Source organism: Podarcis cretensis, assembly GCF_951804945.1.
Source record: "Podarcis cretensis genome assembly, chromosome: 10".
NCBI lineage: Eukaryota > Metazoa > Chordata > Lepidosauria > Squamata > Lacertidae > Podarcis > Podarcis cretensis.
In genome coordinates this window covers 74,379,507-74,393,814 of record NC_137179.1, presented here as the reverse complement: position 1 = coordinate 74,393,814, position 14,308 = coordinate 74,379,507, and the positions used below count along the sequence as shown (strand labels likewise).

General features: G+C 40.0%; 1 protein-coding gene across 5 annotated transcripts in view; it reads left to right on the top strand.

Annotated features, from left to right (window-relative positions):
* CACNA2D1 (calcium voltage-gated channel auxiliary subunit alpha2delta 1) overlaps positions 1-14,308 on the top strand; it is a 404,289-nt gene that overhangs the window by 60,013 nt on the left and 329,968 nt on the right. For all 5 annotated transcript variants that reach the window (XM_079993561.1, XM_079993559.1, XM_079993562.1 and 2 more), the window contains exon 2: positions 6,819-6,900. In XM_079993561.1, coding sequence (XP_079849687.1) covers positions 6,819-6,900 — 82 coding nt within the window. The remainder of the gene's footprint in view (positions 1-6,818; positions 6,901-14,308) is intronic.

Genomic DNA, 14,308 nt, shown 5'->3' with positions numbered 1-14,308 from the left:
TGCGGTACAATTATAGCCCAAGCATCCTTTCCCCTCTCCTTCCTCTACTACCGTATTTAGTATTCAGTTATTTTAGATGCAAACATGGTTCATGACTCTGGTACGTATTAAAATACTGACCTCAGGGGTAGCATTAAGCTATGTCTGTTCCCTGCCCTCTGTGACCCCAGTGTCTGGGGCAAGTGGCAGGTTTCACTCCTCAGCTGTGTCCCAGTTGCAATCTGCATACATTGTCTCACTAGAATTTAATGCAAGTCACTATGAATCAAGCCTGTTCCTACTGCCCTTTGATCTACTTTCTGTATTCTGTTTCTTGATAGTATTGATTGTGGTGGAAATTTAGCCCTCTTCAGGCAATCTGAAGAGAGGAAATTAACACAATAGAGTCCTCCCCTCCATCACCTACCACAAACTGGTGGGCAAATTTCTGAATTTGGGAGCTCCTGTGATTGTGGAGGCTTCCATGTGATTTTTGAAGCCTGATATTCCAGGGTTTAAATTGCATGGAGAGCCCTCTATGAGTACAGAGAGTTCCCTATTTCAGAACTTCACCTTCCAACTTGGGATGGAGTTTAGTATTTTTGGCCCTGCTCACATGAATATTTAACACCTGAAAAGGGTTCTAAAGAACTGACTTTATATCTTATTTACTTTATATTTGGGAAAGTTGTTCATTATGCATTTGGATATTCATGTTATCGTAACCAAATTTTGCATGATGGTACCTACAGTCAAGGCACAGGTTTTCCTCTATATTTTTTGATACAATTGGATGCTATTTTGAATCAAGATGGTGGACGAAAACTTTCTGAACTGCACTCATTTGACTCACTAATTTCAAAACTGCACTGTTTTTGGATTAGATAGGGAAAAGCAAGAGGAAGGAAAATTAATACAGAATTCTTTTGCTTCTGTTCAAGCAGCAAAAGTTTTTTTCTGGTTAACTCAACTCATGGTTTTGAAATATGTAAATACAGTGGTACCTCGGGTTAAGAACATAATTCGTTCTGGAGGTCCATTCTTAACCTGAAACTGTTCTTAACCCGAGGTACCACTTTAGTTAATGGGGCCTCCCGCTGTCGCTGCACCGCCAGAGCACGATTTCTGTTCTCATCCTGAAGCAAAGTTCTTAACCCGAGGTACTATTTCTGGGTTAGCGGAGTCTGTAACCTGAAGCGTATGTAACCCAAGGTACCACTGTACTGGTTTGTTTCATGAAGACTCAACCAAAGTTGGATTATGTTGCTATTAGGAGCTAGTCCATGTTGTGCTAAAAATAAAACTGCAGCTAACAGACTAGGTTAAGAATTTGGGCCTTATGTTTTGTTTCATGTGCCAGGAACTATTTTAAATATAAACAAGATGAATAAGAGCTCAATCTTACTCTGGGTTTTTTTTTAAACAAAGTACTACAAAAGTTTTCTTAAACTCATTATGCATGATAAATTTCCAGGAGTCTAACTATGAGTGGTAATAACTGAGTTTTAGAGCGTAGCAGTAAAAGCTTGATTTGAGCATTTGATTAATTTACTTGGTATAAGCAATAAATAGCCATTTTTAAGAGCCTTTAATGAAACACCTCCAGGAAACAATGGCAATCAATGAACCCTAACTTAATTAAGTCTTGTATCTTTTCTGTGAGATACTTCTCATTTAACTGCTTTATCACAGTCATCTTCTTGAATTGCTTAAATTATTAATTTTTCTTATGATGTGTACAGCTCTCTATATTTATGTCAACACATGATCCAAATTATTTTGTGCTAGACATATGTGTCTATTAATTTAATGAGGAAAAATGGAGAGAAAGTATTAAAATAATGACCTAACATTAATTTCTATAAGGAGACATTTTCATTTCACTTAATGCACAGCTGCAAATGAAAATTTTCTTTTATGCATAATAGTGGAAAGTAAATTAGCCAATATGCAAACTAATGCTTAAAAGACTTTAATCTCATGGTGTTGGGAGAGATCCTGAGTTCTATATAGAATGTCTTGATTCTCTTTACTACCAAACTTTGAGCAATAGCAGACTCTCATTTTTGAGACTAGGAAGCCTTATTTTGAAGTGTCCAAAAGGCACTGATCACAATATATCTTTTTTTCCCTTTTCTGGGTTGAGCTTGAGGAATCTCATAAGCTTTAGACCACTTTCATACTTTAAAATATGCTAATAATTCAACAAACAAAGGGATAATATTTAGGATTTCCTTCTCTTCTTCATCCTCCTCTGGCAAATATAACAGAAATCAGCACACAGTTTGCTAGTATGTATGTCTACAATTTGAAGTGTGATGATGGAGAGAGAAATGCTTCATGACTTGAAGATGTGCTACAAGTTCTCCTTTTTAAGATTTTGTCTGCCCGGAAGCAGTTTGCCAGGTGAAGTGGACCTGCTATACTAGCCTCTCGGCAGATGGGTTGCTGTTTTTTGCCAGGAGGGAAGAGCGAAGTGGCAAAGGGTCTACACAGTTGTAGTGGATCCCACCACTGTAGACCAATTATGTAGCGGATCCAAAACTACATACATATCCCATCATAACCACCACAGGTTATCTTTTGGTCTGTGTTTGAGGGAAAACTTAGTGATTTGGTGTCTTTGGCACAAGGTTTTATTTACAGTGCAAAGTTGGTAAAACAAAGATGGGTCAGGAGTTGTGTTTTTTCGAGAAACGGTTAACTTATTAATTACACTAAATCTAAAGATGTTGCAGACATTAAAACAAAGCAGAAAATGCATGGCTTCCCTTAAACTTCAGTTGCTAAAAATCAGTTGTTACACTTCAGGTAGATGTTCAGTTTCTATAATAAGTGGCAAAATGCTTAACTCAGTTTCTGTTACTTCACTCCCATTTTACATAGTTATGACAGGTATTAAATACTTTTGACGCAGCACAGCTTCCTTCACAACTTAATACTCTGGTTCATGACTGAGGGGCACTTTTTGTCAGTTACCCAACCTCTTAACAATCCCACTCCTGAGGTATTCCAATTAATATATCACACCTAGAGGATCACCTCACTCCTTTTAACTGGTTTGGGAGTCTTCTCCTTCTAGAAGACCTCTCCCCTTACTGGAATGAGACCCAAATAGACTGTTTTCTCACAGTTTCTGCTTCTGCTGACTCAGCCTCAGCCTCCCCTTTACTTTTGTCTGTATACTTTCCCAAGACACTATCTAAACTACGAGGCCCCTTCCTCTAGCTATTGACAGTCTCCTCAGAGCGGATCTTCAACTAAGATTTGACCTAAGTCTCTCAGACAAACCCTATCCTAATCCCTATATCCCATGTCAAATTAAGCCCTGTGTAAAAAACAAAAAACACACCCTCAGAAACTGAAGCAATACACGAATGAGTATGATGCCTGCTCCTGATCTATCCCTGGGAGAATGTAATCCCTGAATTTTCGCGTTCCCCTTTGTCTCCTGCCTCTAGCTATGCTTGCTAATCACAGTCTCTGGTCTTTCTTTCAGAGTTTTAGATATTCATATCCTGTGGACAGGGGACCATGGTGTCTGTGGTAGTTGTGCAGCTGGGCACATTGTCCCTTCGTGTACTACTTTCATTGTTGCATGTTATTAAGTTTTTTTTTCTTTTAAAGAAATATTTGACTCTCATACTAAAGGCCATTCTGGGCAGGAGGGGAAAATGACTTTGCACTGCTAATATATGACTGACTCAAATCTCATTTATCTTAATTCTGAAAATACCATTTCCTTTCTTTTGAATTGTCCTGGGATAGACTGTCCTTCATTTGGGGATTGTTTGTTTGTCTGGTAAAGTGGAACCAACAGAATGAAAGGAAGAGAAAGATGTTGTTGAATACCCATGATTCTCTTGTCTCTCACATTAAACAAAGTATTTCTAGACTTCTAGGCATGAGACAGCTTCTAAAACAAATTATAACAAGAAAATGTACAGAATCAAGGGGCTTTGACATATGAAAAGAGGAAGAAATGATACAAGGATATATACACTCATGTTACAAAATGCAGAGTATTTGCATCAGTGAGAATGAAATTGCACAGGAAAACTTTTTTTAAACAAAGCTAAATAAAGTGGTGACCATTTTTTAACCTTCCCCATGTTAGATGAAATAATAAATAAAGTAACACAATAAGTCTTAATGCAGAAACTAGCCACAGAGCACAGCCATCAAAATGCTGTGCAGAAGAGCAAATGTCCCACTCCAGCCAAGGTACAGAGTATGAGTATCCAATGTGCAGCCCAAGATATCTTGGCAGTCAAGGCAGAAATTCCCACATTTAGTTTATTGTAAAAGGAAATATTTTATTTGTTGCCCTGTCACAACACTCTACATCAGATGCATGAGGTGGTTGCTTCACTCTACTCAATGGAAGGGCAAGGCCTGCCAGGAGCCTAAATAGCTCAGAAGTGAATTGGCAACCACTATAACACAAAAATTATATTTAATTGTGGGGGCTTTGTTAATACTGGTTGAGTGAGATTTAAGAAAAATGACAAGAGTAAAACTGCTACATTCAACTTCCCGCAGTTTTACATTTCCTCATGTAATCTCTCCCCTCATTCTCCTTTGTATGCAGGTATCTCGCGTCTTATGCAAGGGCTCAGTTCTGGGGCGTCCATGTGTGAGCCTAAAAGGCAGGAAGCCTAAAAGGCCCTGTCTTTCCCCATGAGGTGGAGGGCTGCTTGCCTGGCTTTGGGAAGGCCACGCAAGGCTTCTGGCTGCATTTTAGAGCCCTCCTGCTGCTTTCCCAAAGCTGGAAAAGCTCACCATGGCAGCTGTGTGCAGGTTTGTGTGTGGGAAATAAATAAATGGAGAGTGGGTTTCCTCCACTCTCCATTTATTTATTTATTCCCCCTCCCCATGCAAAGCTGTGATCACATAAATATAATCAGCGTAAGATGTGATTTACCTGTATTTGAAATGGTGGCCTTGGTGGTAGCCGCTATTGACAGAAATAAACAAAAAAAAAAGTCCTGGGCACACTGTAGTTCTCTGGGTTGCAATAAGGGTTACTGTGCATGACAAATTAAGAAAAACCAACAGACATGCCTCCCCCCCCCCAGCAAATGCTTACTCCCTCTTCTTGAGCACAGAAGCATCAAGGACCATGCATGCACTATAAATTGAAAGTACATGACTCCCCCCCCCAAAAAAAAAATTAAAAAAAATCCTGGGAACTGTAGCTTGTAAGGGTACTGTGATTTTGCAGCTCTCTCTGGAGTGAACTATAGTTCCCAGGGTTCTTTGGGGGAAGCAATGTGGTTTAAATGGTGTAAACACAACCTGCGTAAGGAGACAAAAGCAGCTCATCTGAATCTTAAAAACTCACCAGCAATTTGCACGGGCAGAGAGCTGGAGGGGGCAGAGGTGGGAGGAGCTGTTGTCATTTAACATGCCATCTCCCTCTCCTGGGCATAATGCAAATCCCATGGGCTTCCTCTCTTTTTGACATGGTTTTCATTGCAGTTTAATGTTCTGCTTGAACAGTCAAGAAAAAAACCCTTTTGCCTGAACCTTTGTTTTGTTGATGCCCTAAACAGCATCAAAGAAACCCAGAGCTGTCTCCTTAAGGCCCCAGACTTCACGTTTGGTGTGACACTTTTCTTGTTGTTAAATAAACTCTGACCATGAGCAGCTGTCAGGCAGAAATACACCACAGGCTAGCATTCAACGAAACACCAGACAAGCATTTTGGCAGCCAGAGGGCTCTTGTTTTCTTCCCTTCCTATTCTCCCCCACTCTTGACACATGTAAGAAACGAAAATTCAGTAAAGCATGGAATCCTTGATTAGATTTTTTTTTTCTAATAAGGAGAATGTATTACATCATCCCAAGTGGTATACTGTCGACTTAGCTCTCTGTGTATAGACATATATGTGTTTGTGTGTGTATTGATCAATAGTAAATACATCCAAACTTAGTTTGGCATTTGAAAAACAGCCATGAGAGACCACAGGTGCCTGGAAGCAACTCAAGTTCATTTTCAGTAATACCCTTTTAAGGGATTTTAAGAATGGGAAAATAATATACAAATATAGTATCTTAAAAAGAATACTAATAGTTTTCTTATCTGTGATCATCTGAGTTCATTTTGTCTAGTATAACTGTGTGTATGTTCTCTGATTCACATATATTAGCTCCCCCTGAATCCATGTTAACAAGCCAAAGTTCCAAATCCATTCCCTTGCATAGCAAAATGAAGAATATGTGATTTTGCTTTTTTGCCATAGGAATAGCCAGATAACAAAATATTTTGCACTATTTGCATTTCTCTCTCTCTACTGGGATAAAATGCATAATATGAGAATATTCTTTCTGGAAAATGCTTTTTGTTGTTGTTAGTGACTCTCATGTTTGGGTGTTTTGCTTTTTAAAAATGTAATCAGCAAAAGAAAATAGTATAAGATACAGAGGGTTTAGGTTTTTTTTAATAACACTTCCCAAGAGGCAAAATGTGTGTTACTTTTTTATAACTGTTGTTAAGCAGTTGGAGGCAGTATGGTATTTTTATGTATCAGACTTTGGTTGGGTGATTTTTGTTTGTTTGTTTTACTCCTTTCTCAGTGCCAGAATGTTTACAGGAGGCTCCTCCTAACCAAGTTAAATCTAAAATATGCCAAGAGTTTCCATGAGAGCAAGCGAGGAAGAGAATGGTGTGGAAAAGTATGAGTAGAGCAGATTCACAGCAATATCAAAGGGACTTCAGCATCAGTCTGCCACATGGAAGACATTCTGTCAACCTCTATTTATGCTTGTGATCATCCTAGCTATTTGCCTTTGATCTAATGGGACGTCTCTTTTCTCCTTCTTTTTTATTTCTGTAGGATAAAGCGGTGGGTGGATAAGATGCAAGAAGACCTAGTAAGGCTGGTGAAAACAGCGAGTGGGGTGGATGAACTTGCTCAAGTAAGTGACAATTACATGGATGTAGTGCATGAGGAGGTTCACAAATGGGCACCTAGTAAATGGTGGACAGTCTCGTTCCACTAAGGAGTTTTTCGGAGAGCAAAAAGCCAACACTGTTAGGGCTCAGTTTCAGATTTGGAACACAGCCCTGGTGCAAATGGGGCAGTAGCTTCTCTTGAACAGCAGTTGCATCGTAGGAGCCTTGGTGGAGCAGTGTGCTCCCTATGGCATTCCCTACTATCCTCAAGTAGCAAAATGTATTGGGCTGTCCCTGCATTCTGGAGCCTAGTGTCATATTGCATGTGCTTCTATTGCTGCTAACAAGTTGAAAGTCATGGGCAGAAGCAGCAAGGTGCAGATGGCACAGATGTCCTGTGGAAGACACCATCTGTACCCTCCACTTATTTTTCATTTTTGAGCGCTTCGCATTAGCCAGCATTCCCCCCTGCCCACTTACACACAATCCAACACCAAAGGGGTTTTTCCAACACAAACTGTGACAGTGAAAACAAATGTGGATTCCTCCTTTAAAAAAAAATAAAAGAAACTGAAAGCCTAAAATTTCAGGAGCACAAATAATTTAATGCATTGTGTGCTGTATGCAAAGAATGGCCTGGAGCACATAACAGCTCTTCCTATTATATTTCTTTCCTCTAAAGCTAACTTGATAAAGGAGGTTGCTGCATATTCATTAATTGACTTACTGTCGTCTGACTTTGTTTAGTCAGACTTGCTTATTGTTAGGAAAAGCTAATATTTAATCAGGTGCAAAAGGCATGGGCTTATTACTGCTTCTCACAGCAGCAAAAACTCCTTTCATTATACTGCCTGTCTGGTAAATGTGAAATGCTGTAAATGGTGACTGGAAAAAAATGCGGGGGTGTCTGCAGTGAGCTAGAAATGCCCAGATTGTCATAGATTTACAAGGCATTCCTCTGAAAGGAGAGCAAGTCTTTCGCAGTAATTCAACTCTGTTACTGATTTCATAGGAGGAATGTTAGAAGCACTTTGTGGAAGGGAAGAACTTCCTGATTGCAGAGGACATGACAAGGTGTGTGGTTGTCAGTCATTGTGCGAGTGGAATGGGACCTGCGTGTTGTCTCTGGATTCCCATGTGGATGTTGGAAGAGAAGTCACCCCTTGGCAAAATAAAATCCTGCAGCCCTTGCTTGGAGGGGTTGGCCTCATTGCAATGGCTTCCAGAGAGCTGTAAACAGGCAGTTTGTCAGTTGCATGTAGGCATCTGCACTGTGAATCCTGTAAGCAATGCTCAGTCACAAGATCCAGATGCAACTTTGTGCTTGTTAAATAGATAGGAACTTTATTTGCATCAGCCACTAGCTATAGCAATAAGATAACATACACTGGGGATAGAGCTAAATAGTTAGCTATACAAAATACATTCTGGAGGTTTACATCAATACAAATGGAAAAAATTTCCTGGTAATCTGGTTCTTTCTAGTTCTCCACAACCCCTTAGGATGAAGCCAGATGGATTTATAGTGACCTTCTCCTAGCTGTGTGCTCTCCATATGCTGTTGAACATCCAAGCATCAGCCCCAGCAAGCATGGTACCCTCAATGGTTAGGGTTGATGGGGAAGGCTGCGCGCAAGCTACCCAGGGCTGACGTAGTCCAGTTCAAGCAGCGTCCATCAAAGTCATTATACAGATAGCGCTTGCATAAACTCTGAATATAAACCTATTTAGATAAGCCCCATCTTCCCCTGTCCATCACCTGACATCATGTATGTTAGGTTATGACAGGTGGGTGTTGTAAAAGAAGCCTAGTATAGACTGGCTAGCCAAAGCTTTCTAACAAGCAAAACATCTGTGTTCAACCTAAGAGTCAGGGTAACATAATTTTTTAACCTGTTCCATAACAAAATTCAGAGTCATGTGAAGCTCGATTGACAGCTGGGTTTACTCTTTTGCTGTTGAGATCTGTGTATATGATCCTATTGACTTTACTCATCAACTGACCATTACCATGGCGTGCCTGCTGTAGTGTTCTCTCAATCTAATTAACATTGTGTGTAGTCTAAAATGCAAAGTAATTAAATGTTCATGCTCTGCTAGAGTCCCTTACTGGACAGGGTAATAAAAAATGAGGTTACACTCTGTCTGCCTTAATGTAGTTTGGCTCTCAAATGTCAAGCCACTTGAAGGGAACAATAGCTTCTTTAAAAATGATGAATTTGCCCTTCTTTTGCAACTCAGGAGTGAGGAAAAAAATCTAGAATACAGGAGTGAAAACTGAACCCCCTTAATAGAACCTTCTTGCAAAACCACCTAATTGGATAGAACACTACTCCCAGAATCTATTTCCATTTTGATATGGAGTTGCACTAGCAAGTCAAGCGTGATATTCCCAAGGCATTATGTTAGTTCAGTCCCAGAGCTATGGAGCAAGTGTATACAGTTAACTGTCTGCAGATGATAAAACATAGAGTGAAAGGAACATTGGATTCAGAGGACGGATGCTAAAGGCAGCTTTGGACATTGCAAACCAGTGGTGACAGAGGAAGAGTGTTTGACCTGAGCTCCCTCTTTTTCATTGCTTCCTCTTTAATTTGTGGAATGGGGAGGCTCACTCTCCACATGCATCTGGCATTTGCATTTTTGCATTTGAAAGAGCAAAGAAAAAAACGGGGGGGGGGAGGGGTGAATCACAAGTGATTTGCACATCTTGTGATACTCTTTGTTCATAAGGTATGAAACTTCTTTAAAACTCAAAAGAAATGTGCTCATCCTTACTAACCTTTAGAAAACTAGCACAAAAGCCTTTGGAAAGCTTCTAACATGTATGTTCTACCATACTTTTTTCTATGTGGTGTAAGGGAGGCACAGGAACAAGGTTAGCAGTGACTAGAAGTTGGTTAGTAACATGTTTGTTTGTTTTAATACTGACTCATGTGACCTGCAAACCAACACAGCTGTGTTTGTGTGTATGCATGTGTGTACACATAGATATATCGGATTTTGAAAAGAGTTGTGGTTTAATAATAGAATTTTTTATACACATTTTGTAAACACAAATGAATGCTGATAGCTGCAAGATCAGTCTGGGCTCAGCTCTAGAGCTAAGCCAGGCAGTCAGGATAATAACTTTTGCTAGACTAGACCACACTGGACTTCAGGCAAGGGATCATCTGCCTGAATGCTTCTCCTTACCAAAAATAACAAAAAAGCCCCTACTTGCAGTGTATTAAAATAGTATCTCAGGAGCAATGAGTAAATCATCTCTTGGGGGGCATTCAGCTCCATGTCATTGTAATCACATGGAAGGGGAGAGTGAGGTCCTATCTCTACTGTCACATCCCCCACCGCCCCACTCGTCACCCACACACTGGAAAAACACCTGCAATAGGGGACCTTCTATGTGCTTGGGGAACAGGCATAGTCCATGTGTAGTCCTCTAGATGTTTTGGACTACAATTGCTGGCAGCCCAACTCAACATGGCCCAAGATCAGGGATGCTGAGAAGTGTTGGTGAAGACATCTGACAGGTGCCATGTTAGCTATCCCAGTGTAGACTCTTCCCATGACTCACAGCCTTTATAACACAGGGTTCAAAATCACAGGGAGAGCTCTTGCCCACACCACAGGCTCCGCTTACACCCATGGATGCTAGGAATGGCAAGGCCTGTAGGCTCTCTCTCAGAACTTCCATAAAGGGCTGTCATCATGAGCGGTGCAAAGTGGCACAGTTGGCAGCCTGCATTTTATTTCCCCTTAGTCATATAACTTGAAGACAGGTCACAGCTTAAACAACATTCATTTCTGTTAGTGGGTCTGGCTTGGAGGTTTCTGGTGTGAGAGTCACTCACACCAGTACAGAAAGAGTAGGAATCAAATGTTTGAGACCTGGGTTCAAGACCCGCTTTAGCTGTAGTCTCATTATGTAGCCATTGGCAAGTGGTTATCATCTTCCAGACTTCTCTGTCTGTAAAAAGCAAACTGCCTTTCATAGAGTCAAGCTGAAGAAAATGAGGAGACATCTGTATACTCCGTTATTGACAATAATCGTTCAGAAATGGGGCTACTGAAGTGTGAGTGTGTGAAGAAGCTATAGCTTATCTTTGAGGTTATTTTCTTTCCCCCTCTTGAGTCTGTTTTAATTTAAATAATAAAGAAGATGGAATACTTTGAAAACTACTGACATTTTATTTAGACTTCGTGTGTATGAAAAGGAAACTGTGTGGGATGTAATCTTTTCTTGTCTAATCATGTCAAAACTTTAAATTGCTGCAGGGCTATGGCTCATGTTTCACAAGATACAGACCACAGTAGAATTTGTATCTCAAGCAAATGAGGACAGGGCCTTGCACTTCAGCTTACTGGGGTGTATCTGAAAGTAGCTTCAGACATCTCTACCAGTGTGAAGAAAGCAGGTGTATGACTGACTTGACCATTCTCTTTTCATGCCTTCAATTTAGTTTTTTAAAAAGTGCTTCCCTTCTAATATCTCAAGAGAAGAATGTTACATTTCTTCTGCAATGGGATCTGTGAACTTCCCTGACATCTGGAACACAGACATCTTAAAGTAGAGGAGCTACATGATTTCCCATTAGGTGGGAAGCATGAAAGGTGCACAAATCACCCATGGACCTACTTTATATGAACCTGATCCAGAATCCTGTGTGATGTGTCCCATGTTTCCATGGGACATTAGAGGAGCAAGCTTCTCTCTACTTAGTATCCATCTTTCTTATTTCTCTAAATATGTCCCACCATCTCTATTCTTTTGGGTTTATTTCTTCAGATTGACGGCATGTGCCATGCACAAAGTTTTCTATAGAGTTTTGTACATCCATTATGTCTTGTCTATCAAGCAGCAGGACACTGGGAGAAAGGACAGATCAGGAAGCTGAGGCTCCAATACTTTGGCCACCTCATGAGAAGAGAAGACTCCCTGGAAAAGACCCTGATGTTGGGAAAGATTGAGGGCACAAGGAGAAGGGGACAATAGAGGGCGAGATGGTTGGATGGTGTTCTCGAAGCTATGAACATGAGTTTGACCAAGCTGTGGGAGGCAGTGGAAGACAGAAGTGCCTGGCGTGCTCTGGTCCATGGCGTCATGAAGAGTTAGACACGACTAAATGACTAAACAACAACAATAAGCCACCAGAAAAAAAAACCCAAGGGAGAAAAAGAGAAATATTGTGTATATAGATATTCTGAAATGGAAAGTATTGTTTTTAGGAAGCACAGTATCAGAAATCTTATTTCTGAGTACTGGTCTGCTCCTAAGAGGCTCCAGCATAGGCATGCTTGGAACAGGGAATGCCAGTAGTTATACCCCTGAAATGTTAACAAAAAATGGCCCCAGTTTTGCAAGGTGATTATGCAGTTTCAAGTACTTTCTCCTTGTCTTGTTCCATGTTCTGATGCAGTAAATTCCTAAGCTGCCACTGTGTGAATTTCATATATGTAACACAGTGGTCCTTATTCTCTAGACTTACTCTTGGTTTTCTGATATTTCTTCCTGGCAAATAACTGTCTTTATTTTTTTACATTGTGGGAGGAGAATGTCATTTTAACATATTGTTAGTGTACACAAAAATGCACTCAAAAGGCCATGATTTCTGTCCCACCATGGTTTTGTTACAGTCTGCATTGTTTCTGTTCTGTTACAATTTGGCTTCTTCTAAAAGCTATATTATTAATCTTGCTATTTGCTGTAGCTGAATCTTACATACAGGTACTAAATTATGTGATTCATTTCAATGCATTTCAACAGAAGGGAGACATCAAAAACAATGCATTAAATAGCACAATTATTTGTGCAATATTTAAGGCCTAAAATAACCACTAATGCATTTATTTGCTTGCATGGTTTCCTTTCCTCACTTCTGACAAATAAGCAGATTGTGGGAATTTCTGCTGCTGTTTCTGACAGAATTCTCTACCATCCCAACTTCACTTGTGTAGCACCCTGCTTGTGGTTAACGCTTAGCTGGAATGAAATATTCAACGCAGCAATAGAGAAATTAAAATAATAATTTATTTGTCAGACAAATAAATGAGAGGCACAGTGGTATATGGTTACCAAGCTCTGGCCTGGCCTCCTGCCATTCTGGCCAGCACTTATATTTCCTTAATCCAGCCCCCTTGCTCCTCCTGTGGCTGCCTCTGTCCAATCAGCCTGGTTGAAATTCCTATTGGCTGTTTGCTAGAACCAATCACAAAAGATACACCCATTTCCTCTTGTCCTTTTATGGGAAACAAAAAGATATATATTCTTCTATCTATAAATGACAAATAAGTAGTAATATATCTTACATGTGTCTCAACAAGGAACCTTAATTACCAGCTCACCTCGCCCTATTGCCCTCCAAAACAAATGGTTTAATCTTAAATTTTTATCTTAAACAGATGTCAAGGATCTTGAGTTCACATCATCATTGAAAGATCTCCTTCTCTTGAAGGTCTTTTAAACAAAGGCCTGACAACCATATGTGTGCTCTAATGATGTTTCCTGCTTGGCAGGGGGGCTGGGCTGGTGGCTGATGGCCCCTGTGATCTCTTCCAACTATATGAAATAAGAATCTAGCATAAGGATTTAACATTTCTTAGCTTCTAATTCCTTTGCATAATTACATTTAAGCCAATATATTTAATACATAACATAGATAGCTTTTTAGAAGAATAAACCTTTTCAAAGTAAAAAAGGAAGGAACAGTTTCCAGCCTCAAAATAAGATAGAAAGAAAACCTCTCTTCTCCAGCCAAGCCAGTTGCCTTTTTCACTGCTCTTGACCTTTCAACCTTAGGAAAATATGGCTCAAGTTTAATGGGAGGCACATGGTTTTATTTTACTATTTACCCACTCTTAATTATGTTTTTCTCTGCTTTTTTATCTTCTGTAGTATGTAGGGTCAGTGTAACCTTGGCTGTCAGCCTGTAATTCCCTTTTTACGACTTTGAGAATTGTTTTCTGCTATAAATCAGGGGGCCCCCTTGTCTAGGAGAATAAACATCTTGCCAAGGTTCTTAGGCAGCTGGTCTTCTGCCTGGCATGAACATTTGAAAATCTTTAAGCTCATTTTAAAATACAGGCCCTGATCAAGCCTTAATAAAAATGCAGGCTATGATTAGATGCCTCACTTGTTCTTCAAGTTTCAGCCACCTCCTGAAAGCAGGATCTCAGAGGGGCAGCTCATCAGCCATTTACCAAAGCCATTACTAGATGTGCCAGGAGATGGGCTAGGGCAACTGAAGAAAACACTCCCTGCTTCAGAAGCTAGTACAAGTTAGGCTGTTGTAAAATATATTAAATACAACAGGAGAAAAATAATTGTCAGTTTGTATGTGGCACAGGCAGTGGCCTCTTGTCTGGTTACAAAAGCACAATAATAAAAACACTATTTTCATCTGTGGTGTATGTTGGAGCATATATAATTCTTGG